Source organism: Symphalangus syndactylus, chromosome 23, assembly GCF_028878055.3.
Source record: "Symphalangus syndactylus isolate Jambi chromosome 23, NHGRI_mSymSyn1-v2.1_pri, whole genome shotgun sequence".
Taxonomy (NCBI): domain Eukaryota; kingdom Metazoa; phylum Chordata; class Mammalia; order Primates; family Hylobatidae; genus Symphalangus; species Symphalangus syndactylus.
Genome location: NC_072445.2, coordinates 25,432,586 through 25,458,596, shown reverse-complemented (window position 1 = coordinate 25,458,596; position 26,011 = coordinate 25,432,586). Strand labels below are relative to the sequence as shown.

Here is a 26,011-nt window from a genome sequence, read left to right as displayed (position 1 = left end):
GTGGGGCTTCTGTATTTCATCTTTCCATTTGTCTTTTATGCTTCAATCTTAGTGCTTTTAAACACGAGGAAAACTTGCTGGCAGAAAGGTCAGCCATAGAATAAGAGCTGGGGAAATAAGAGAAAGAAGGAAGGTGAGCTCGTGGGTTTCAAACATTGCTGAGAGAAGAGTAAAGTGAGGACTGAGAAATGACCATAGAATTTGGCAATATGATAGTCATTAGTGACGATAGCGGGAGCTGTTTTGAGGTAATGACAGGGTGAAAACTTGATTACAGTGGGTGTAATGATATTTTAAAATCTTTCCCAATTTGAGAGGTAGAAAATTACTATTACTATCCAAGCATTTCAATTCATGATATTTCGATATTTAAAAGCTTCTGAACCCAATTTCCTCCTGTGTCCCCACCTCTGCCATGCCACCATAACTTTTTTTTGATCCTGTTGGATTTATTTGTCACTTGAGACACCTCAAGGCTCAGGAAATGATGGAGATGGGACAGTCGTGATTGCATTTGATCAATAATCCATTTGGAAAATTTATGTCTCAAAGTAGACTTGTTGAATCCTTCAACATGAATGGTTACTTAATAGTGACATAGAACACAGTATATGTGGCTCCAGGTCTTTAATCCTAGGGCGCTGATGTTGACAACATAAAAAGATGAAAGCATATGTTTTAGCATTGCTTTGTGTGTATGAGATCTTTTTCCTGATATCTGAAGATGAAGCTTTGTTTTTAAAGTATTTGCTAGATTTTATAGTTTTCTTCCAGTTTGACTAGGTTTTCACTTTACTGTTTCTCTATTTGAGTATGCTGCCACCAGGGGGTGCAATAGCCTATAGACATGGTGGCCTGTTTTTGTTTTCTCTGTGTTATTTGGACTGAGGTTTTAGGTTTCAAATGTTGATTGTGTCTTGGAGCCACTGTTAAATAATCTCATTTTTTCCATTCATTGGAATGAAAATGAAAATAACTTATTTAAGAATGAAAATAACTTGGCCGGGAGCGGTGGCTCACGCCTGTAATCCCAGCACTTTGGGATGCTGGGGTGGGCAGACAACGAGGTCAGGAGATGGAGACCATCCTGGCTAACACGGTGAAACTCTGTCTCTACTATAAAATACAAAAAATTAGCCGGGCGTGGTGGCAGGTGCCTGTAGTCCCAGTTACTCGGGAGGCTGAGGCGGGAGAATTGCGTGAACCTGGGAGGTGGAGCTTGCAGTGAGCCGAGATGGTGCCACTGCACTCCAGCCTGGGCAACAGAGCAAGACTCCATTTCAAAAAAAAAAAAAAAAAAAAGAAAAAAAAAAGGAAAATAACTTATCGAAATAACCAAACAACAATTATTATTTATTTATTTATTTCAGATTGAGTTGTGCTTTTGTTGTCCAGGCTAGAGTGTAATGGCAGGATTTTGGCTCACTGCAACCTCCACCTCCCAGGTTCAAATGATTCTCCTGACTCAGCCTCCCCAGTAGCTGGAGTTACAGGTGCCCATCAACCATGCCTGGCTAATTTTTTGGATTTTTAATAGAGACGGGGTTTCACTCTGTTGGCTAGGTTGGTCTCAAACTCTTGCCCTCAGGTGATCCACCCACCTTGGCCTCCCAAAGTGCTGGGATTACAGGTGTGAGCCACCACACCAGCAATTATTTTTAAAGCTGCCAATTTTCGGATCATGAACGGCACTCCCCATTTTAAAAGAAATAGATGATCAAATAAAATAAGAAATTATAAAGAAAAAGTAAAAATTGTCCATTCCTCTTGTTGGCATTTTACATATTTGTTTTCTGTTTTTCTCAATGTCTTATTTCAAATGCTATGGAAGTTTTATTCACAGTTTTGTCTCTCTCTTTGTATGTTTTAAATTATTTTGTTATGATAACTTTCTAGAAGTGTAATTACTGGGCCAGAAAGCATGAACACTTTTAAGGCTCTTGAATTAAGTTATAAAATTGCTTTTCAGAATGTTGTACTCATTTATACTTACTAGCAGTGAGTAATTGCTCAGTTTGGCATATTCTTGCCAATGCTGTTTACTATAGTTAAAAAACAATTTTTACTAATTTGATAGACAAAAGATTGTTACATTGAAGCTAAAAAAAGATTGTTACGTGTGAATTTGTTTATTAGTGATAATATTTATCCATGTGCTTCTAAGACATTTTGATGCCTTATGTTACGTAAACTTATGTTATGATACATTTATTTGTATCTTTTGTTCTTTTAGCAGGTGTTCTTAATGCTTGTGTTATCAATTATCATGGACTTTTCATATTCGTTTATTCATTCAACAAATATTCATTGAGCACCGACCATGTGCCAGATACTGTTCTAGGCACTAGGGGCACAGCATTGAACAAAGCAGACAAAAATTTCTGCCTGCATGGAGCTCTCATTCTGGTGGAGAGAGATAGACAAAAACAGAATAAATAAATTAAATAGACATGAGAAGGACATGAATGCCACAGAGAAAAATAAATTTGGGAATTTGGAAAGGGAGTGCCAGGGTGGCCAGTCAGAGGTAGCTCCCTGAGAAGGTGACATTTGCACAAATGAAGGGAGGGAGTTGTTCATCAGGCTGTCAGTGGAAGAGTGTACCCGGCAGAGGGAACAGCAAGGAGAAAAAACAAAGGCTGCGAGATGGGATTGTGTTCAGTATTCAGGTTCATAGTTCATACCCTGGATATTAATCACTTGCAGGATTTGTGGCAAATATTTGTTCAATTTGTTGTTAGCCTTTCTGTTTAATGTTTAACATACAGACGTTTTACAGTTTTGTGTAGCTAAATCTATTGTTCTTTTTCTCTGTGGTTCCTTCCCTAGCTTTAAAAAACTTCTAATTTTAAAGTATTTCATATATGCAAAACAATGACTGAAATATACAAGGGGTTTAAAAATTAGAAAAACAACAAACCCAAACACCAGACACCACAGCATGCGGGTTAGGAAGTGAAACCTTGCCAGAACCTTGAAGCCCTGGTGCCTCTTTTTTCTCCTTCTTTTTCCTCTAGGAGGAACCACTATCTTGACTTTTGTGTCCAACTTTCCATTGCTTTTCTTTATAGCTGTATCACACCTGTGTTTGCATCCTTAAATGATATGTTGCTTAGTTTTGAAGAACCAAATGGGCAAACACAAACCCAGCTGGTTAGGAGACGGCAATGTTCCCACTGTTAGAGGAGGCTCCCAGGAGCCGAGCTGCTTCCTTTATCTTGCTCATAGTCTGGCTTCAGCTTTTCTGAGATTTTACAAGAGCACTTTCTGGGGAGATAATGAGGAAGACTTGGGGGAACCCTGAGGGCTATGGGGCAGGGCCAGTGAAGAAGACCTGGCCGGCTTCACCCAGAATCCAGTGTAAAGTTGTATTTGGGATGCATCTGCTCTTCCAGGGACCTCCTTTCCCAGCTCGCCTACATCTGTGAGATGAAAAGGAGACAGTTCTGGAATCCCCACATGGAGGAGACATGCCCACTAGGAACACCTCACTTGAACAACTGTGTGAGTGAGAAACTTCTGTCTGGGTCTGTCCTTCAGCTCTTTAGCCTACCTTAACCGAAAATGCAGGTTCTTAATTTCCACCCGAAATGGGGTCAAAGTGAGCAGGGTGCTCTGCATTTTCCATTTCTGAAGCTACCTTACCTAATCTCTGGTTTTCAAAGGTAAGTCCACACAGACATTTTGGTGGTTGAAGGGGAGATGAGTGCCTTTAATCCAGGCAGTGGGGCAAGGAGAAGATAAGAGGAAATTCATCAGCTTATAACCAAGGGAAGCTAAGGACCGGTAAGAACCTTGGATCGGCTTACCTGGCTATTCTGTCCTCAGATTCACAAAACCATTCCATGGCTTCAGGGGTATTGCTCAAGCATCCTTTAACATGTCTGTCTCTTGAATCACACAGCTCCAATCTAGACTGGGTACTCTCGACTCCTGGTGCAGCTATCACCCTGGGATCTCCTTTGCCATCCTGGAGGGAAATTCCTTATTCTCTTTCCTGTGTTGACTCTGTTTCCCGTACTTCATATCTTCCTACATCTTGGTTTACTATCTTGTTTTGATGGAGCACATCCTCAAGTAGTTTCGTGAGAAAGGTTGCATGGGAGGCAAATTATTTGAGATCTTGCTTATCTGAAAATGTCTTTTTTCTTCCTTAGTCATATAATTTCATCATGTTTGGAGTTTTATGTTGGAAATAATTTTCCTTTGGAATTTTGAGTACATTTTTCCACTCTGTTCTAGGTTCTAGGGTCACCGTTGAGAATTCTGAAGGTATTTTGATTCCTGGCCCTTTGTATCTGATCTGTTTTTCTCCCAAGAAGCCTGTAGAATTTTCTGTTTGCCTTCAGTATTCTGAAATTTCACTAAGATGTGGCTTGGTGTGAGTGCTTCATTTAGACAGTTGATGAGTCTTTCTCTGGCAACTCATATTCTTCAGTTCTGGGGATTTTCGTTCATGTGTTTAGTTACTGATTTCCTCTCCTCCATTACTCACTGTTTTACTCCATTACTCACTTTCTATTTTGATATACAGTAGTTCTTCCTGGATAGGACCCCTGATCTTTTCTCCCATATTTTAATCTTTCTGCTCTACTTTTTGGAAGATGTTTTCAACTTTCTCTTCCAGGATTCTATTGACTGTTTCATTTCAGTTATGAGGTTTTTAATTTCCAAGATAATCTTTTTTAAATTTTTGATATTTCCCTTTTTAAAGTAGTATCCTATTTTGATTTCAAGGATCTTCTCTATCTGAGGATATTAATTATATTTTTGAGGCCTTTTTTCTTGCATATTTTCTATTTCCTCCTAATGCCCTTCCCTTTCCCTTTCCCTTTCTCTTCCCCTTCCCCTTTCCTTTTCCCTCCCCTCTCCCCTCCCCTCTCCTCCCTCCCCTCCCCTCCCCTCCCCTTCCCTTCCCTCCCCTCTCTTCCTTTCTGTTGTGGGAAGTCAGGATGTTGTGGGAAGTCAGGGACCCCGAATGGAGGGAATGGCTGAAGCCGTGGCAGAAGACCATAAATTGTGAAGATTTCATGGACATTTATTAGTTCCCCAAATTAATATTTTATAATTTCCTATGCTTGTCTTTAATCTCTTAATCCCATCATCTTCATAAGCTGAGGATGTATGTCGCCTCAGGACCCTGTGATGATTGCATTATCTGTACAAATTGTTTGTAAAACATGTGTGTTTGAACAATATAAAATCTGGGCATCCTAAAAAAGAAAGGATAACAGTGATTTTCAGGGAACAAGGGAGATAACCATAAGGTCTGACTGCCTGCGGGGCTGGGCAGAATAGAGTCATATTTCTCTTCTTGCGAAAAGTGAATAGGAGAAATATCACTGAATTCTTTTCCCATCAAGGAATAACCCTGGGAAAGGAATGCATTCCCAGGGGGAGGTCTATAAATGGCCACTCTGGGAGTGTGTCTTATGCGGTTGAAGATAAGGGATGAAATACGCCCTGGTCTCCTGCAGTGCCCTCAGGCTTGCTAGGATTAGGAAATTCCAGCCTGGCAAATTCTAGTCAGAACGGTTGTCTGCTCTTGAACCCTGTTTCCTGTTAAGATGTTTATCAATGACAATGCGTGGCCAGCAGGATGTGGAACCTCATCAGTAATTCTAATTTTGCCCTGGACTTGTGATCTTGCTCTGCCTCTCTGCCCTTGTGATCTTTTATTGCCCTTTCAAGCATGTGATCTTGGTGGCTTACTCCCTGTTTGTACCCCCCTCCCCTTTTGAAATCCCTAATAAAAACTTGCTGGTTTTGCAGCTCAAGGGGCATTATGGAACTTACTAATAGGTGATGTCACCCCTGGAGGCCCAGCTGTAAAATTTCTCTCTTTTGTACTCTTTCTCTTCATTTCTCAGACCGGCCGACACTTAGGGAAAATAGAAAAGAAGCTACATTGAAATATTGTGGGCTGGTTCCCCTGATACCTTTCCTTTCCTTTTCTCTTCTTTTCTTTTTTCTTTTTTGAGACAGTGTCTCACTTTGTCGGCCAGGCTGGAGTGCAGTGGCACAATCTTGGCTCACTACACCTCTGCCTCCTGGGTTCAAGCAATTCTCCTGCCTCAGCCTCCCGAGTAGCTGGGATTACAAGTGCACACCACCATGCCTGGCTAATTTTTGTATTTTTGGTGGAGATGGGGTCTCACCATATTGGCCAGTCTGGTCTTGAACTCCTGACCTCAGGCAGTCCACCTGCCTCAGCCTCCCAAAGTACTGGGATTATAGGCATGAGCCATTGCACTTGGCCTCCTAATGCCCTTTTCTGTTTGTTTATTTTCATATCTGTCTTCATGTTTGATTTCCTCAGGGGTCTGCTCAAGATTAAAATAAAAGCTGATTGGAAGCTCATTGTGTATGGGGAAATTTGGGGATTCTGACCTTCACTATGGGGTGATCTGGGTGGGCCATTTGTGGGGAGCCCCCTCTAAATATATTTAGGCTTTTCCTTTAGGGATGATCAGATTCTTCAACCTCTTGCCAGAAGGAAAAGGTCTTGTTAAGAGTTCTGGAAACTGAGGAGAAAAGGGGCCTGAGGGTGGGATCATCCTTGGCATTCAGAATCTGTATGACCACTTGATCCTTCTGTATTTGGTGGTCCCACACCCTCACCCATGCTGGTAGACCCCAATCCAAAGGCCCTCTGTTTTACCCTCTTCAGAGATAAACTGCCAATTTTCTGGTAGAATTGGGAGGAGCATTTGCCTAGCAGTGGAGTGCTGGGAAGAAAAGTTGGGGATTGAGTTGTTGCTCAAACAACTTTCACACTGGCCCTCTAAATCTCCCTCTTCCCCCTGTATTCCCAGCTCCTGCTCTGCAGGACCTGGTGCTGCTAGGGCCTTAGCCTTTGGAGAATTGGTGGCATGAAATGGGCTGGTTCTCAGCTTCCCCTCTGACAGTTTAGGATTTTTCTCTCACTTCTGTAATCTAGCTGAAGTTCTTTTGGATGCATGATGTAATGGAAAGCTATGCTTTGATTTTATTTCTCTTCCAAATAGTTAACCAATAAAGAAACCCAAACCTATTCACTAAATAATTCCCCATTATACTGTTTTGTGATGACAGTTTACTTTTACTATATTTTAGATTCTTCATATATACCCATGGTATATTCTGAGTTATTTAATTTGTTCATTGAGTTTTCTATTATCACATCTCATTATTTTTTAAAAATGCCAACTTTAAACTGTTTCACTCCCTGAGGACAGGTCTCTGATGATTTAAATCTTCTCAGAAGAGTTTTAGAAATTTGCTACATTACCACATAAAGCCTTACCAATAATAATTTGTTTGGTATTGCATTAGACATAGAAACAAATTAGAAGCTTGGCATGGTGGGGTGAGCCTGTAGTCCCAGCTACTCAGGAGGCTGAGGCAGGAGGATTGCTTAACACCAGAAGATCTAGGCGGTAATGAGCTGTGATTGTGAAGTGAATAGCCACTGCACTCCAGCCTTGGCAACAGAGCAAGACCCTGTCTCTAAAAAAGAAAAAAAAGAGAAAATAATTGTTTTCTTTTTTGTGCATGTGGTCTTGCCTTCTGTGAAGATTGTATTTCTGACCATTTATTCAAGTTATTTATAGTAATTCATTGTTTCATAGTTCTGTCTATATACGTCTCTCTCATATTTTAATAAGGCTATTTCCAGGTATTTCAGGCTTTTGTTTTTCCATAATGGATGATAATTTTTTCATTATGTTTTTAGACTTGTTATTACCACTATACAGGCGAATGATTTAAAAATATTTATTTTGTTGCTAGCCAGTTTCTGAGCATTCTCTAACGGTTTTCCTCTTGATTTACTCATTTTTTTTTCTCTAGGTATGTAATGCTATTCTCTGCAAATAATCATAATTTTGTGTCTTCCTCTCCAATGTTTGTTTCACTGCTGGGTAGGACTTCCACACAATGTTAAACAATAATAATGTCTCTGTATTAAAACTTTTTTTGCTATATTTTGACTTAAACATTTAAAAGTTATCCTGTGCATAAATTTTATCAACTTTTTTTATTACTAATCTAAATCTTACCAAAATGATGTAACATTTCTTTCCCATTTAATGATTCTAAATTTATGTTTTCTGATATTGATATTATCTTGATTTCTGCTAGTATGCATTTGCTTGATATATTTCTTTGTCTACCCCTTTATTTTTAAACTTTCTATGTTATTTTAAGGATAGTGTGGAGTTAAGAAATTGGGATATTTCTTAGCGCTGAGATTATAGGCATGAGCCACTGCGCCTGGCCTAAGCACTTAATTTTTTAAAAATCTAAAAATACCACAGTATTTTTAGGATATCACTTTGGGAGGCCGAGGTGGGCAGTTCACAGGGTCTGGAGTTTGAGACCAGCCTGACCAACATGCTGAAACCCCGTCTCTACTAAAAATACAAAAATTAGCTGGATACGGTTGTTCATGCTTGTAATCCCAGCACTTTGGGAGGCTGAGGCAGGCAGATCATGAGGTCAGGAGTTCAAGACCAGCCTGGCCAAAATAGTGAAACCCTGTCTCTACTAAAAATACAAAAAATTAGCTGGGCGTAGTGGCGAGCGCCTGTAGTCCCAGCTATTCGGGAAGCTGAGGCATGGTGGCCGGCGCCTGTAATCCCAGCTACTTGGGAGGCTCAGGCAGGAGAATTGCTTGAACCCAGGAGGCAGAGGTTGCAGTGAGCCGAGATTGTGCCATGCACAACAGCCCCTGCGGCAGTGTGAGACTCTGTCTCAAAAAAAAAAAAAAAAAAATTAGCCAGGCGTGGTGGTGCATGCCTGTAATCCCAGCTGCTCAGGAGGTTGAGGCGGGAGAATCACTTGAAACAGGAGGCAGAGGTTGCAGTGAGCCAAGATCACACCACTGCATTCCAGCCTGGGTGACAGAGACTTGATCTCAAAAAAAAAAAAAAAAAAGAAGTACTTAAATTTGGGACTCTGTTCTTTTTTTTTTTTTTTTTTTTTTGGGACAGAGTCTCACTCTGTTGCCCAGGCTGGAGTGTGGTGGTGCGATCTCGGCTCACTGCAAGCTCTTGCCTCCTGAGTTCATGCCATTCTCCTGCCTCAGCCTCCCAAATAGCTAAGACTACAGGTGCCCACCACCACGCCTGGCTAATTTTTTGTATTTTTATTAGAGGTGGAGTTTCACCCTGTTAGCCAGGATGGTCTCTATCTCCTGGCCTTGTGAGCCACCCACCTTGGCCTCCCAAAGTGTTGGGATTACAGGCATGAGCCACCCCGCCCAGCTGGACTCTGTTCTTTAAGAGGTGAATTACAAATATTTACTCATATTGTCTCTTATTTATGTTTTCTGTGCTTTTTTCAGATTTTTATTTATTTATTTATTTTTTATTATTATACTGTAGGTTTTAGGGTACATGTGCACAATGTGCAGGTTTGTTACATATGTATCCATGTGCCATGTTATTTTGCTGCACCCATTAACTCGTCATTTAGCATTAGGTATATCTCCTAATGCTGTCCCTCCCCCCTCCCCCCACCCCACAACAGTCCCCCGAGTGTGATGTTCCCCTTCCTGTGTCCATGAGTTCTCATTGTTCAATTCCCACCTATGAGTGAGAACATGCGGTGTTTGGTTTTTTGTCCTTGCGATAGTTTACTGAGAATGATGTTTTCCAGTTTCATCCATGTCCCTACAAAGGACATGAACTCATCATTTTTTGTGGCTGCATAGTATTCCATGGTGTATATGTGCCACATTTTCTTAATCCAGTCTATCGTTGTTGGACATTTGGGTCGGTTCCAACTCTTTGCTATTGTGAATAGTGCCGCAATAAACATACGTGTGCATGTGTCTTTATAGCAGCATGATTTATAGCCCTTTCGGTATATACCCAGTAATGGGATGGCTGGGTCAAATGGTATTTCTAGTTCTAGATCCCTGAGGAATCGCCACACTGACTTCCACAATGGTTGAACTAGTTTACAGTCCCACCAACAGTGTAAAAGTGTTCCTATTTCTCCACATCCTCTCCAGCACCTGTTGTTTCCTGACTTTTTAATGATGGCCATTCTAACTGGTGTGAGATGGTATCTCACTGTGGTTTTGATTTGCATTTCTCTGATGGCCAGTGATGATGAGCATTTTTTCATGTGTTTTTTGGCTGCATAAATGTCTTCTTTTGAGAAGTGTCTGTTCATGTCCTTCGCCCACTTTTTGATGGGGTTGTTTGTTTTTTTCTTGTAAATTTATTTGAGTTCATTGTAGATTCTGGATATTAGCCCTTTGTCAGATGAGTAGGTTGCAAAAATTTTCTCCCATTCTGTAGGTTGCCTGTTCACTCTGATGGTAGTTTCTTTTGCTGTGCAGAAGCTCTTTAGTTTAATTAGATCCCATTTGTCAATTTTGGCTTTTGTTGCCATTGCTTTTGGTGTTTTAGACATGAAGTCCTTGCCCATGCCTGTGTCCTGAATGGTATTGCCTAGATTTTCTTGTAGGATTGTAATGGTTTTAGGTCTAACTCAGTTTTTTTTTGTTTTGGTTTTTGAGCATTATTTGGTTTCTTTATATCCTGTGTTGAGGTTTATGAGAATTCCAATTTGTTTTATATATATATTGATAGTTACCTTTAGATTTTTAGCCTTATTTATCACATTAGGTCGCTTTTAAATTGTCTACTTATCAAAGCCAAGAATGGAGCAATAACTTCATTTTACTCTACTGAGGCAGAGGAATTTTGTGTTTTTCTACCCTGTCACTCCTTTCCACCCTTATTTTATTTTATTTTTTTTTGCTTATTTTGCTGAATCTTGGATTATGGACTTAGATGATGGTTATTATCTAGAGTATGGACTTAAATGATGGTAATATCTGAAGTATAGGTTATATAATATTATTGTATAGGTTAAATAATATCATTTAACCTATAATTTAGATATTCTTTTTTAGCAAAGGATTTATTTGACTTTAAGATTCATGTAAAAAAATTTATAACCATTATTTAGATATATTTCAATGTAGACCCAGTTTCAGTGCTCACAGAGGGCCCATGACTGATTCATCTTAAATTCTCAGCTTTGATTCATCTCTCAGTCAGAGGTGGGGAACTGGCTCACACAATTGTGGAGGCTAAGAAGTTCCACGATAAGCTGTCAGAGATGCTGAAGATCCAGAGAATTCTGAAGCATGGCTCAGTCCAAGTCCCAAGGCCTGAGAACCATGAAAGCCAATGGTATAACTCTCAGTGTGAGGCTGAGACCTCGGGGTTCACTGACACAAACCTTGGAGTCTGAAGGCCAGAGAACATAGGGTTCTGATGTCAAAGGGCAGGAGAAGATGGGTATCCCTGCTCCAGAAGACAGGGAGAGAGGGAAGCAGAGAGAGAGAGAGAAAGAGAGACAGAGAGAGAGCAAATTTGCCTTTCTTTTGCTTTTTTGTTTTATCTGCACCCTCAGCCGACTGGATGGTGCCTATCCACATTGGATGATGGTGGATCTTTCTTACTCAGTCCAATGATCTAAATGCCACTGTCTTCTGGAAACACATTCACAGACATACTCAGACGTAATGCTTTACCAGCTGTATTAGTCTTTTCTCATGCTGCTATAAAGAACTATGTGAGACTGGGTGGTTTTTGTAGGAAAGATGTTGAATTGACTCACAGTTCTGCATGGCTGGGGAGGCCTCAGGAAACTTACAATCATGGTGGAAAGCTAAGGAGAAGCAAGCCACATCTTACATGGCGGCAGGAGAGAAAGAGAGTGAAGGGGAAACTGCCAAACACTTTTAAACCATCAGATCTCTTGAGAACTCACTCACTGTCATGAGAACAGCATGGAGGAAATCACCCCTGTGATCCAATCACCTCTCACCAGGTCCCTCCCTCAACATGTGGGGCTTACAATTTGAGATGAGATTTGGGTGAGGACACAGAGCCAAACCATATCACCAGCTATTTGGATGTCCCTTAATCCAGTCAAGTTGACACCTGAAACTATCAGTCAAATGTAAGCAGAATTTAAGCTATTACATACATACAGAAAAATGCACAACCCATAAGTATGCAACTCAACAAAATATTACAAATTTATCATTCATTGGGTTGTCAAGGAAGACTTGCCTGAGCAGATGCTGCCTGACCTTTACTTTCTCCCTTTTAGTGCTTTGAAAATTTTACTTTATTACCTCTCAGTGTTATGTAAAAAATTCTGATGTCAATATAATTTTGGTTCCTGATGAGATATTTTATATATTACTTCTGGATATGAGTCTTTTATGTTCTTTATTTTTAAAATTAAAAAAATTTTTGAATATGTTTTGGTTATAGCCTTTTAAAATTAATTTGTCTAAACCTAGTTTTCAGATGCACTTAAATTCCAACCCAGGAATCTTTTTTCCCATTAGAACTTTCCTTATTGTCTCCTTAATTTGTTCAGGTTTCTTATTTGAAATTTCTTTTTTTCACATAATTTTATCTCTATTCCCTATCCTTGTTATCTAAGATCAATTTATATATATAATTTAAATAATATGTAATATAAAATATATAATTATATATGTAATATATAAAAATATATAAATATATTATTTAAAATATATATTATATAAAATATGTAATATGTATTACATATTATGTATTATATAAAGTATATTATATATTATATAAAATATATATATAATATATTACATAAAATGTATACTATATATTTATAAAATATATAATATAATATATTATATAAAATATATAATATATTATATTATATAAAATATATAATATAATATATTATATAAAATATATAATATAATGTAATATATAAAATATATAATATAATATATTATATAAAATATATTGTATAATACATAACATATATTATATATAAAAAATAATATATGTTAAGGCCGGGCGCGGTGGCTCACGCCTGTAATCCCAGCACTTTGGGAGGCCGAGGCGGGCAGATCACGCGGTCAGGAGATCGAGACCATCCTGGCCAACATGGTGAAACCCCGTCTCTATTAAAAATACAAAAAAAAAATTAGCTGGGCTAGGTGGTGGGCACCTGTAGTCCCACCTACGCGGGAGGCTGAGGCAGGAGAATGGCATGAACCCCAGGGGGCAGAGCCTGCAGTGAGCCGAGATTGTGCCACTGCACTCCAGCCTGGGTGAAAGAGCGAGACTCCTTCTCAAAAAAAATAAATAAATATATATATTTATATATAAATATATATAAATATATTTATATATATAAATATATATAAATATATATATAAATATATATTTATATATATAAATATATATAAATATATATATATAAATATATATTTATATATATAAATATATATAAATATATATATATAAATATATATTTATATATATATTTATATATATATAAATATATATATAAATATATATATATTTATATATATATAAATATATATATATAAATATATATATATATATAATATGTATTTTTAGATGGAGTCTCACTCTGTCACCCAGGCTGGAGTGCAGTGGCGTGATCTCAGCTCATTGCAACCTCCGCCTCCCAGGTTCAAGAGATTTTTGTGCCTCAGCCTCCCGAGTACCTGGAATTACAGATGTGCACCACCACGCCCAAATAATTTCTGTATTTTTAGTAGAGATGGCGTTTCACCATGTTGGCCAGGCTGGTCTTGAACTCCTGGCCTCATGTGATCCTCCCATCCTTGCCTCCCAAAGAGTTGCGATTACAGGTGTGAGCCACCGTGCCCAGCCCCAGTTCTATTTATCATCAATGTATTTCTTTGTTAATCTTCATCTGTATTCCGATATAGCATCTCTAACTGCTTCTCCATCAATGGTTCCCAGAGGCTGGTCAATGGATGGCTGCTGGAGGGGATGCATCAAAATCAACTGGGGAACATGTTAAGAATAGTTCTCAAATTCCATCTCCAGAGATGTCTTTTTGCTTAATCTGATTTTTAAAAATGTGTTGATAGTTTCATCAGTTTAATGGTGATGAGAAATAGGAATACTAAGGCTATTCCAGGTAAGCAGGAAGAATAAGCAAAGTCCCAGATTGTGAGAACCAGTTAGGCATGGCATTGATACTGGTAACAGGGAGGGAGGATGGTAGGTTGGAATACTGTGAGAGGTAGATTGGGCCAGGTCATAGAGTACCTTCTGTGTCATGCAAGAGAATTGGCGGTGCTTTATCTTATAGGTATGGGGGAGGTACTGCGGAGTAATTAGGGGATTAATGTGATCAGATTTACATTTTAGAGAGGACCTTTTGAAACATGGGGAGAGATGGAAGAGTGACAATTGCTGTGTAATTTCAAAACACAGGTGTGCCGCAGTTAGTTGTGAGGTATGTCCCATGTGGGTTGTTTTATAGTGTGTTAATTGCCAAAGTTTGTGAAGGTTCTTTTAAAAAAATTAGTGTACATTGAAGGTTATTTTTACACTAATGTCACTGTTACTTGCACCCTAGACCTTCTTCCACCAGGAAGTGGCCATGTAACAGCTCAGCTGTTTAGAATTATGTGACTGTGGGAAGATGTCATGCAGGAGCCTTCATTCATCATATGTGTGATGGCAGAAGTAATGCTATGTGTTCACCAAATCCCATTTCATTTTCTTTTTCATGGACCCATAGAAATATTTCATTTCCCAGTCTCCACTGGTTTTAATTTGGGTCTATGTGACTGAGTCCTGGTCAATAAGACTGGCCCTTAAACACTGAACGTGTAGTTTTTAGCTCTCTCTTTTCTTTCATTGGTTATATGTCCAACAGAAATACAATGCTAGCCACATTTTAATTATATATTTATTGCAAGCACATTTAAAAAAGTAAAAAGAAATAGATGAATTTTTAATAAATTTAATATGTTTAACCAAATACATTTTAACATTTGTCAATATAAAAAGTAACAAAAGATATTTTACATTAAAAAAACTTAAGTATTTGAAATCTAGTATGTATTTTACACTTATAACACAACTCAACTGGGACTAGCCACATTCCAAGCGCTCAATAGCTACAAATGCCTCGTGGCTACTGTGATAGACATTGCAGTGCTAGATGGTGTTGTAGAAGTCAGAACCTCCGTGTCAGCCTGGGTCTCTCAGTGGCCAAGTAGAGCAAAGCTCCCTAATGATCTTGTTGGATTGTAACACGCACAAGAAACAAACCTTTGTTTACTTGGACTTTGTCTGTTGCAGAAGCTATTAATTACCTACTCTGATTAGACTCCCCTACAAGTTTGAGAGATATCGAATTATTAAATATAAGAAGCAAAGCAGAGAGGCCAGTTAGTGTCATAATATAATGCAACTGTAATAGCAAACTTGGAGTTAGCAATGAAGGGGAGGACATGTGAGACATTGATGAAGAGTTGGTAATTGATTGGATGAGGGGAATGAGAGATGGAGAGAAAGCTAGGTTTCTTGCTCAGATGAGTAGATGATGCCATTCCAGTAGATAAAAAAGCAGTAGGAGGAGCCAGTTTGGCAGGAAAGCTAGTGAGCTTAGTTTTGTCTCTTGATTTTGAGGTGTCTGTGGACTATTGGTTCAAAGTTCAGCTGAGTATTGACTGTCTACTACCTGCCATGTCAGGTGCTGATGTTTCTGCTCTCGAGGAACCACAAACTGGCTAAATAGGTAAAGCTGATATAGTATGTAAGGTCAATGATAAAGGATCTGCCCAGTGCTTTTGGAGCCCGTAAGAAAGAGAGGGACCTAATCTAGGATAACAGGCAGTGATGGGTCCAGGAGTCTCCTTAGAGAAGATGAGACCTAAAGAAAGTTTTAATATGTGAGTAGAGCCATAGGGGTGGGGGAGAGTGGGGAGGGCAGCATGTGACTGGAGGGACAGCAGGGAGAAGGTGTCAAGGGCGTTCACGCAGAAGGGACCACATAGCATAGGCATCAAGGCCAAGAACAGCATGGTGGTCTCCACAACAACTTCACCACAACTCGAGGGTAAAACGTCAAGGAGGAAGCACCCTGGGATAGAACAGGAGAGGGAGCAGGGCCAGATTGCTGGGGGGCGCTTTTTATTATATTTGAATTTGTGTCATAGGTACAGGTCGGAGGATGGATTGAGAGACGGGAACAATGGCAGCAAGAACAGGTGGAAGGTTGTAGCAATCACGGGGGAGAGAAATGAGAATAGATGCAGTCCTGAACCTGGGTAGTATGGTATTGGTGGGGAGGTGTGGGTTCCTTGGAAGAGAGAATACAGTATTTGGTGATATGTGGATGTTAGGAATGAGGGAGAGGAAGAAGGAAAAAGATTCAGGGAAGCCACACAGATTTCTAGCTTGGATGACTAGGTACATGGTAGTGCTCACTGGGGAAAATGAAGAGAGAACAAAAGCAAAGTGTATCAGGGGAGGAGTACATGGAAAGCAACTGTCTCTTCCCACCCCCATACCCCCCACCCAAAATCTAGTGGGAAATAATCGTTCAGGACCACACACACATACACACACACACACATACACACACACACACATAGACATATACATCCTTTTACAACTCCGTCTCCCAACAAAAACAAAAACAGTTTTTTCTTTTCATCATTACCGTTCAGGGAAAGCTCGAAAACGAGCAGCAGGTTTTTAGTGAGAAGCTTGAAAGCGTAAAGGCTGTGGGGAACTGTCCGTGGAAGCTGCCTGGGGGATTTCCTGTAGGAAAATGGTGGCAGGGACGGTCACAGGAATCAAGATGTGAGCACGAAATGACTGAGAGGAGGTGGCTGGAGAGGCCAACCCCTGGATTTGGAATAGGGAAAGAGGCCTAGAAAAGCCATGGGCCTCTGGGTGGGCTGGAGCACGCTGGATGGAGCAGGACGTAGTGAAGAGGAAGGTCTTTCAAGAAGCAGGGAGCCTGCAGAGTGGCCTGAGAATTTCTAGAGGCCTTCAGAAGTAGGGCGAGACAGCACACTGGGCCATGGGGGTGAAAATGATTATGATGTGAAACTTGAAACTATTCTGGAATTGAATGTGATTGAGTTTTTATTTTACTTGGGCTGAACTTTTCTCATACTTAAAGTTTGTTCTGCCCCATCAGCTCCTTTCTGGGTTGTGGGGTGCCTTGATCAGACAGCAGTCAGGCCCTAGGAGTGTTGCTTGAGGAAGAGAAAAATGTTGGTCTGTTGATCTCTGAGGGGCCTTAATCTCCAAAGGAAGCCTGAGTCTAGGTGAGAAACTGGACATTGTAGTCTGAAGACAATGTCTCCTCCCAGAACTTCTTATATTTTGGGGAGAGTTTTATTTTCCCCATATGATCTTTAATAATGACATGCCATTCCTCAGGGCCGTTATTTTATTTGCTCTATTCCTGTCAAAATGCTTCTGTCTATAGCATTGGCTAATAGTATGAAAACCTTAGTTGGTCATCAGTCTTGAAGGCCTGTGAAATCAAGAACTTGGAATTTTGGATAGTTCCAGGTCATTGTTACTCAAAGGCATGCTTTGTTTTGCTTCTAGGAGAATTTGCATAACTCTTCCCAATAGGGAAGAGCTGAGTTTGCTAAAATACATTTAATGAGAACAAATAAACATTTTCTTTCGAAACTTTATTATTACAGAAGGATTTTATTATAAGGGTTTAATGGAACAGAGAGTTAGACTTGCTGTATCTCTTGTAAAACCTCAACAAATTACAAAATTTAAATTAATAAATATGAAAGTAGGTTTAGTCTTTCTTTTCAGCCACGTTATAACTTTTAAAAGACAAAGAGGAGGAAATACTATATCCGTATGTTGTAAAGACTCAGAAATTTTGCACTGCCATTTAATTCTATCTCACATTTACCTAGGCAGAACTGATAATCGTGCTTTTTCACCTTTTTCTAAATACTTAAACATAAATAGGTCCTTAAATAGCTCAAATAAATACAGGTTTTACCTTTTAAATAATAAAATTCCCAAGCCTGGAATCTTGTCTTCTTTAAAAAGACATACAAAATGAAGTAGGTAATTCATTAAAATGGAATCTTATACCCCAAAGTTATCTCAGGGCATATTAAATACATAAATAACTTAAAGCCCTTAAAAAAGTAAACAAGAAGCAAATTGGTACGCAGTCAAACCTTCCTTCTTGGAAAGAGGGAAAAGTAATTCAGATCTCATCTCTTAGCCAAGCGTTACCTCTGAAGCTTTAATTGGACGAACTGCCTTAAGAACTCCAATGAGTTTGGTCTGAAATGAGGCTGTCTTTGAAGGATGAGGGTTCCTGAAGGGCTGGGCCGGCTCTCCAGAAAGTCTAACTGCTTTGGGGAGTGTGGGCTCCCCAGAGCTCTTAGGACACATGGTGGACAATGGGGGTGACGCAGGTGCAGCCCACGGACACCAGTATCTTCTCCAGCCGGAAGGAGTTGGGGCAGTGCGGAGGCTCCCTGCGCAGGACCAGGATCTCTTGCTGGATGGGGACAGAGTTCATGTGGTAGTCCACGTTCCCATCAGCGTTGACGCAGCCCAAGTGGCGGCACTTTGCCTCCCAGATCACAGAGGGATATCTCTCAGGGTCCTCATTGCGGCTGCAGAGGGGAGAAAAATCAGGAGGAAAGTGAATTCCTGGTAAAATGGGAAAGAAATAAAACAGGAATACATGAAGAGAGGCAAGTTCACAGGATGGCAAATTATAGGCATTGCAAATTCTTTAAATGATGTTAGTTTGAAGAAGAACTTTGGGGACAAATTGGATTTTTTTTCAAGCACATGAATTATTATAGAAAAGAAGACAGTGATCAGTTTTTCTCCAATTTATTTGAAGAATGCATAAAATAAGACAGACTGAGGCCACAGAAAAAATTGAAGTTTGACACAAATGATAGCTTTTTAAGGGTATATTTGACAGACAAAAGAAGACCAAAGGAAGAGTAGACTTGGAACCATCTAGAATAAGATAGTTGTTTATTTGACTTGATGAAATCTGTCTTTGAAGAGGGAATACATCAAAATTTTATCTGAGATCACATTCGTGGGACAGAGCCCAGAGCTGAGATAAAGGGCTGGAAACAAAGGGTTAAGTGTCTCTATAACCTTCTCTTCCCTCTCTCTTTTAGCTCAGTGAATGATTTGCTTGCATTTTTGAATTGATTTATTTTGACTCTTCCCAGTAATGGGAAGAAGAGAAGAAATCCTACAATCAGACCAATCTATAGGCTCCATAGAACAGAGACTTATTTGTATAAAGTCAAATGATCAAAATACATCTGGTATTTAACCCTTGATGGGGTCTAAATACTGGGTATACTAAGGACACAGCAAGCATAGGTATGTTAGGAAGTAGATCAAGACTATCTAACACACAAAGGGGTAGAAATACCCCAGTGATACTTATTCCACTGGGATTCAAAAAAAAAATAGGCAAAAGAAAAAAAGTAAAAAACCCTAATTACTAATTATTTGCAATAAATCTCCTCAATGGCAGCTCTGGTTAAGATAATAAAAGCATTAATCCCCTTTGATAAATGTCTATTCTTTGAATAAATAAAGAATAGACTTGGGGTCTCATAAATATTAGAATAATGATTATAATTAATTTGGGTTGATTATTGGTGTCAGTGACAATTCGATCTAACAGGATAGGGGTTATTGGAGGCTGTCCTGTGCTTTGTTAAAGAAATCTGTAGAAAGTTTGAGAATTGCTCTTCACAGTGGTCCTTCCAGGTTTGACTGGTAGTTCTAAATGAATAAAATCACCCTCAGGGAGATTTAACTGGCAGTCTGATGCATAAGAGGGATGAAGAATATAGTATTTTTATCTGGAAGCTTTACATACTGGAGATTCCAAGGTGAGGTGGATCGGTTGTAGTAATCTGAGGACCTTTTGGGATTGGTATTGGTATTCCGGTTATGGATTTTCAGGTTGACCATCACAGTCCGGGGGAAGTTCTTGTCCTCAGAATTTGGGCATCCTGGATTTTGTGGGATTGCTATTCCTGCCTTCACTACGGCCTCCAGGCTCAGCAGCAGTAGCAGTGACTAGAATTGAATGGGAAAAGAGAGAGAGGTTGGAGATTAGATTACTATGTGGTTCTTTTTGACAAATTAATTGTGATGATGATACATTGCTCATCATAGAGAACACACAATGTTCCAGGACAATCTATACTACATTTTCCAGATCAGCTAGAGAAAAATCTAGGTAGATGACCAACATAATGTTAACACCATGGCTTTAAAATTTTTTTAAAAAAACTAGTTTCAACATTCTCCTTTTGACTTAGGAAAGACATGTTATCCATTGGTTGGCAATAATTTTAGTAAAAATATCAAGTCATGGCATGTCATTAGCCTATCAGCACATGCGTCATTGTCAGGTCTGGGAAGGAACAATGACCTTGATCTTCTAGGTAGAAATGTCCTCCTGCACCATTGTTCTCAGTCCCACATTCTGTGAAACTCAATGTGAAGTCAAACATTCACATTGGAAGAAAGAGCTATAGAAAATCTATGTGGTATCAATATTCATGCTAGAAGTGCTGTTGGTGCTTCCGGCAGGCATCCAACTAAAAACTCGATCTCCTTCATGTTTTCTTAGGTATATTTTCCAGTTGTTCTAAATTTAAAATGTATTGATTCTGTAATAAAATCAGATTTCAAAAAAGATACTTGAAGTTAAATATTTAAAAGATATAAACCCCATTTATTCTAAAACAGTTATACCTATATCTAGTTAGAATACATAGTTTCGATGTACTGAGAATATGGTACGAGATAATGGAAACAAAGATTGTTGCTGCTACGGCTTTCAAAATCTCAAGGATAGTGACCCATTTTAGAGAAAAATGCCGTGGGAGAATTATATTAAATCCTTTGTACTCAGAAAAACAGACTTTCAATCAATTTTCTTTCTTACTGCACAGCATCATGTGACACTTCTTGTGTGGTTTAGCCCCAATATAGCTATCTTTCAGTTTTAATCTTATCTTTCAAACTGCTGTATATCAGTTCTTGAAAATGCTGCACAATGACTTAAATATCTACCAAAGCTTTCATTTCCTATCCTACATATACAGTATTCCTGGATCTCCATAGTCAGAACTCAGCATTTCATGCCCACAGTCCAGAAATATTATCTAGTCCAAATCAACAAGAGCATCGCACGTTATTGCAGGACTCACCACCAATGAGGTCTTCCCAGGAGTCATCGTTGTTTCTTCCAATCAACTGGGGATGGATGAGTTTGTGCCTGCTATGAGATGGACAAAATGTAGCGCTATCGTCTCTCTTTTTATAGGGCTTTTCTCCTTCTGTGGTCACTTACGTGGCGTGTCGCAGTGGGTTCAGGGGTGACACCATTTTGGTTAAAATTTCCGCCCCCAATGAGGTCATAGAAGAATCTCTTCTTCTGAAGGAAAATCGGAAGGGCAGAAATTCATGTTCCTAGAGACCATGTTCTCTTTTCATTCTTACTTGTTAGAAGCTGAGCAGAGCTGCTATGCTATTGGTCAATATCATGTATTTATGAACATATGTACAGCTGCCAGAAGAATTATGCTCTATTTTAATGGTTCATGAGGAAGAAAAAGTTTGACATAACATGTAGGTCTTCTGGTGTCATGTACCTTGATTTTCTATTTGATCTTTCTTTTCCTCACAGATTCCTTGGCCAGGTGTTGTGGAGACAATTCCAGAAACTACTCAAGTTCCCATCATATAAGTAAACAAAAAATGAATAAATTATTTAATAATAAGATATATCCTATTTAATTGAATTTAACAATTCTTTTGTTGAATATCTACTCTGCTCAAGCAATAAATAACTAGGTTAAAGAGACACGAGATTTTCTGTTAAAGGCATGTTCTAACCCTGCATGCTACCAAGCAACTTGGTGTTTTGAGGAAGGAATTGAAAATGGGGATGGAGACTGGACAAAGGTGATGAAGATGGAGAAAAGGAGGGCGGGGGGAGTAGAGAGTGATGAGAACTAGAAAGGAGAGGAGACTTGATGGCGGATAACAAGGAAAGAGAGAAGGAATTAGCTGTTCTTTTCTCTGCACTCTAAGTAAGATGAACTTGGACTCAGGTCCTTGAGAATAGTTCCTTCTCAGGAATACAGAGGACTAGGACAAGGAAGGGCCAGTGGATATAGATGTGGCCGGCTATATGTCACCCTTCTCTGCCCCTACCCCCATTGAGGTGAATGATACCTCTCAGGCACTCAGCTGGTATCCCATATTCTACACGCTAACTTGGGGGAGGCTGGCCCGTAGTTCCAACTCAATGGCTGGAGTGTAAAATTAGTTTGCCGGATCCTGAACCTGTTTGTCCTGAGATCCATTCCTCCCTGTCCTGCTCTACCTACAACTCAGAGGGCTGACCCTGGAGGATGCTTGCTCAAACTCCCCTGTCAGCTGGGTTTCAGCTAGGCTCAGCCAAAAGGGAATTGAAGGACAGATGAGTAAAAGTGGGAAGTGGAAAGTGGGGAGAAGCCAGGAGCTTCTTTCCTCAGTCTCCCAGAGGACTGCTCACTCCCTTTGTCCCTGCAGCCTTGGAATGGTAACAGCTTCTTGCTGATGGCAATCTCAACTACCAGGGTGACCAGTTGTCTGACTCAAACTCTCTCTGTTGCAAATGCCTGAAGGGGCTTCTGTTTCCTGGCCAGATAAACCCTGGCTGATGAATGAGGGAGGCCATAAGCACTTGAATTTTAGTGGTAATGGTAGATATCCTTGATAGGTGAAGCAGATGCAGATGGAGGAGGAGGTAGGATACAGCTTCAAGTGACTTCCCTAGTCCTGGTTTTGGCATCACTATCTGTGTACTTTTCAGGACAAGATTCAGAATGAGCCCTACTGCCCCTCCTCTACACACGACCAGGCAGCAATCCCAGAAGCTGCAGCATCTCTCACATCTATTTCCAAGCTTCCTCTAACTCAGACTCTCACCCACTTAGACGAGCTATGCTTGCTTTTCCCAATTGCTTCCCTCAGACCATCTTCGACATGCTTTCAATAATGATTCTCAAAGCCTGGCTCTAATTGTGCCTTTTCTTCTGCCATTAGCTTGCATACAGAAGGAAGTGTAAGCCTCTTAGCATTTGAATTAATATTTGAGTTCGTACAACTTCCTTTCTAGCCTTACCCCCCACCATGCTCCAGGACCCGGGCTGATGGGATCCTGATTTTTCTCTAGGCCTTCTTTCAAAGCTTACCCACCCGTTGTTAAGGTATTGTTTCTGAAATGCCGTTCCCCATCCTCAGGTTATCAAAATGCTACTTGTCCTTCAAAATCCTGTTTAAATGTATCTTCCAGGTCTGGCCTGATTACCTCAGTTGAAATAAATAGTTCCATCCATCACATGTAGCTTACACCTACCTCTCTAGTAACTTTTCTTTCATTTTGTAATGTGTTTTATTTGGCTTTAAAAGCTATGGGTAAGACGTGTTTATTTCCATGTTTAGATTTTACTGTCGCCTTCAAGGCTGGTATGTTCTTCATCTTTGTGACTCCTGTGATGCCTAATGTGGCCCTTTATACAACATGGGTCTTCACAGACTGCTTTTGTGTTGCTTGTTCTTCTCTGATACAGGGCTGTTCATGCATATTTCTAGTGTATTGCTTGCCATTCATTTACATACTGACTTTCTTGTTTTCTTTGTAGCTCATTTCTTGCTAGACTACAAGCTACCTGAAGACAAGTAGTCTTATTGGTCTTTGTAGCACTTAGCATAGTGTCTAGTAAATAGTAGCTGTTCAACATTTTGATTAATTGACAGTATGAGTAACGTTATTTGAGAAGTTCAGAATTTTCTATATTCTTCTTAGAACCTACCTGCATCTCAGTAACCATACTGAGTTGTCTAGTGCCTTGGCTCTGCATTCTGATCCTTTTGAACGTAGTGTGATGAGGCTATAGCCTATTCTGGATCACCCTGGAGTGGAGGATTCCTTGTTGTTGCTTTCTGGCAAGGAAGAAAGGAGGGGAGAATGTGCTTACTGTGAACTATTTTGATTGAAGTTGCAGGGGGAGAAGCTGACTCTAGCTGTTTTCCCTAGTCTTGCCTCCTGTGCCTATGTAATTCAGCCTGTGTGCTATGCTTTGAAATGCTTTAAAATAAAATGGGGAAACAAAATGGGTTTTCACAGAAGTGTAAAAATGATCATTTTGACATGGTGGTTGGAGCTGGGTGTGTCCAGCCTTGAGTATGGCTGATTTCCCAGATGTTTGCTTGAGCTGGAAGCCTGTGGCTCCTGGAGGAGCAGCTGGAAGTCTAAGAGTGTGTTCCCAGTCGGGAGGGCTCTTCCTCTGCATTTGTCTGCAGAGGCAGCTGGCTCAGGTTTCAATCCGGGACTGTTGAGGTGGAGTGCACGCTGGACTGGGCATTAGAGTGCCTAGAACACTGAATGAGAGGACACCTTTGTTTTCATTGTGAATCTGCCACTAACTACCCATGCCCTTGGGTACATCACCTCTTTGAGGCTTAGTTTTCTGTCTTATAAAATGAGTTTTGCACCAGGTAATCTTTTCATCATCTATGATTTTCTGGAGAATGAATATAATAAAGAACAAATGGGAGTAGTAAATTAGGGATGATTATTTTGTGATTGTCTTCCAGGTTTATCAATCTTGCTTCTCTGAGGGCTTGAAACAGATCACCGTAAGCAATGGGGAACTGCATGTTGTGAGTTCAGAGCTTCAGTGGGCAGGGGCAAGTATGCAACTGGAGACAGGGAAAGATTTCCAGGAGACAAACATGCATTTGAAGGGATGATAGTGGTAAAATGTTTCTGCCCTTCTTGATTTAGAGAAATGATTTTCAAGGCTCCTTGAAATTATTAGGCCATTAAACAGTATTTCTTGCGGCCGGGCGCGGTGGCTCAAGCCTGTAATCCCAGCACTTTGGGAGGCCGAGGCGGGCGGATCACAAGGTCAGGAGATCGAGACCATCTTGGCTAACACGGTGAAACCTCGTCTCTACTAAAAATACAAAAAATTAGCCGGGCGTGTTGGCGGGCGCCTGTAGTCCCAGCTACTTGGGAGGCTGAGGCAGGAGAATGGTGTGAACCCAGGAGGTGGAGGTTGCGGTGAGCCGAGATTGCGCCACTGCACTCCAGCGTAGGGGACAGAGAAAGACTCCGTCTCAAAAAAAAAAAAAAACACACAAAAAAACAGTATTTCTTTCTACTTGCAATAGAGAATAATGTAAGGGGTGGAAAGAAAAATTTTTCCTTTGTGTCCTGGCGAGAGTATTTTTGAGTCTTTTGTCTCAGTGTGGTGGAAAATTAAGGCTTGCTAAAAGATAAAATAAATAAATTTTAATTTTTGCTTAGGTAGTAAGGTTACCATTGAGAGATTAATATATTTTAAATTTATATTCTATAGCCATTTTATAAAAAGTAACAAAGGTCTCAGTATAGAGGAGGCATCATGCCATTGTTTCTGCTTAAAGTTAATAAAAGATGGTGGCTGTTCAAAAAGATTGGAGCCATTTTGATTAATGCTGTGCACATCACCAGGCAAGACTACTCTCTTGATCTTCACTTGATATAGAGAGAATAAATGAGTCGCTGGAGAGAATTCTCTTGGATTTTAAATGTAGGGGCTGATACTTTGCAAATGGGCCAGCACACAATGAGCAATGTCAAACAGACACTTAAAAGGAAGACGTGATGTTTAGAGAGCCATCTGGAAGGCCTTGGGGAGTTGATAAAGTCAGGATTTAATTGAGACTCAGATTTAGACCTGGTTTATCAAGCTCTAGATCATCAACCCTGAATTTGAAGATATCAATACTATTACATACTAGAAGTTCATCTCTGAGGTTACCGATGTTGTCTTGCAAAAACCAGAACTTAATACATATATAATTAACATGGTTTCTTAAATAAGAAGTATCAATCTTGGTACCAGCCTGATAGCATCATTGTTCCTCTCCAGCATAATGCTTGTTTGTATTCACACGGCTGTGCTCCTGAGGGCCGTCCTGAACAGTGAGCTGATGGATGAGAACACTTTGGGGGTGAGTACAGGCTTCATCCTGTGCTGGAATCCCTGCTGGAGAAAATTCTCTTTTTATATGACATGATGAATTAAAGGCATGATTAACAATGA

At 39.9% G+C, this 26,011-nt stretch overlaps 1 protein-coding gene across 1 annotated transcript; it reads right to left on the bottom strand.

The window, feature by feature from the left end:
- IL17A (interleukin 17A) lies at nt 1–21,160 on the bottom strand. The gene is made up of 6 exons (XM_063632145.1): nt 21,077–21,160; nt 19,732–19,934; nt 18,096–18,484; nt 17,854–17,893; nt 5,797–5,881; nt 1–107 (listed from the first exon to the last, which is right to left on the bottom strand). The coding sequence occupies exons 1-3, from the start codon at nt 21,101–21,103 to the stop codon at nt 18,247–18,249; spliced, it is 468 nt and encodes a 155-aa protein (XP_063488215.1). The 5' UTR covers nt 21,104–21,160; the 3' UTR covers nt 1–107; nt 5,797–5,881; nt 17,854–17,893; nt 18,096–18,246.
- Between the last annotated feature and the right edge of the window lie 4,851 nt (nt 21,161–26,011).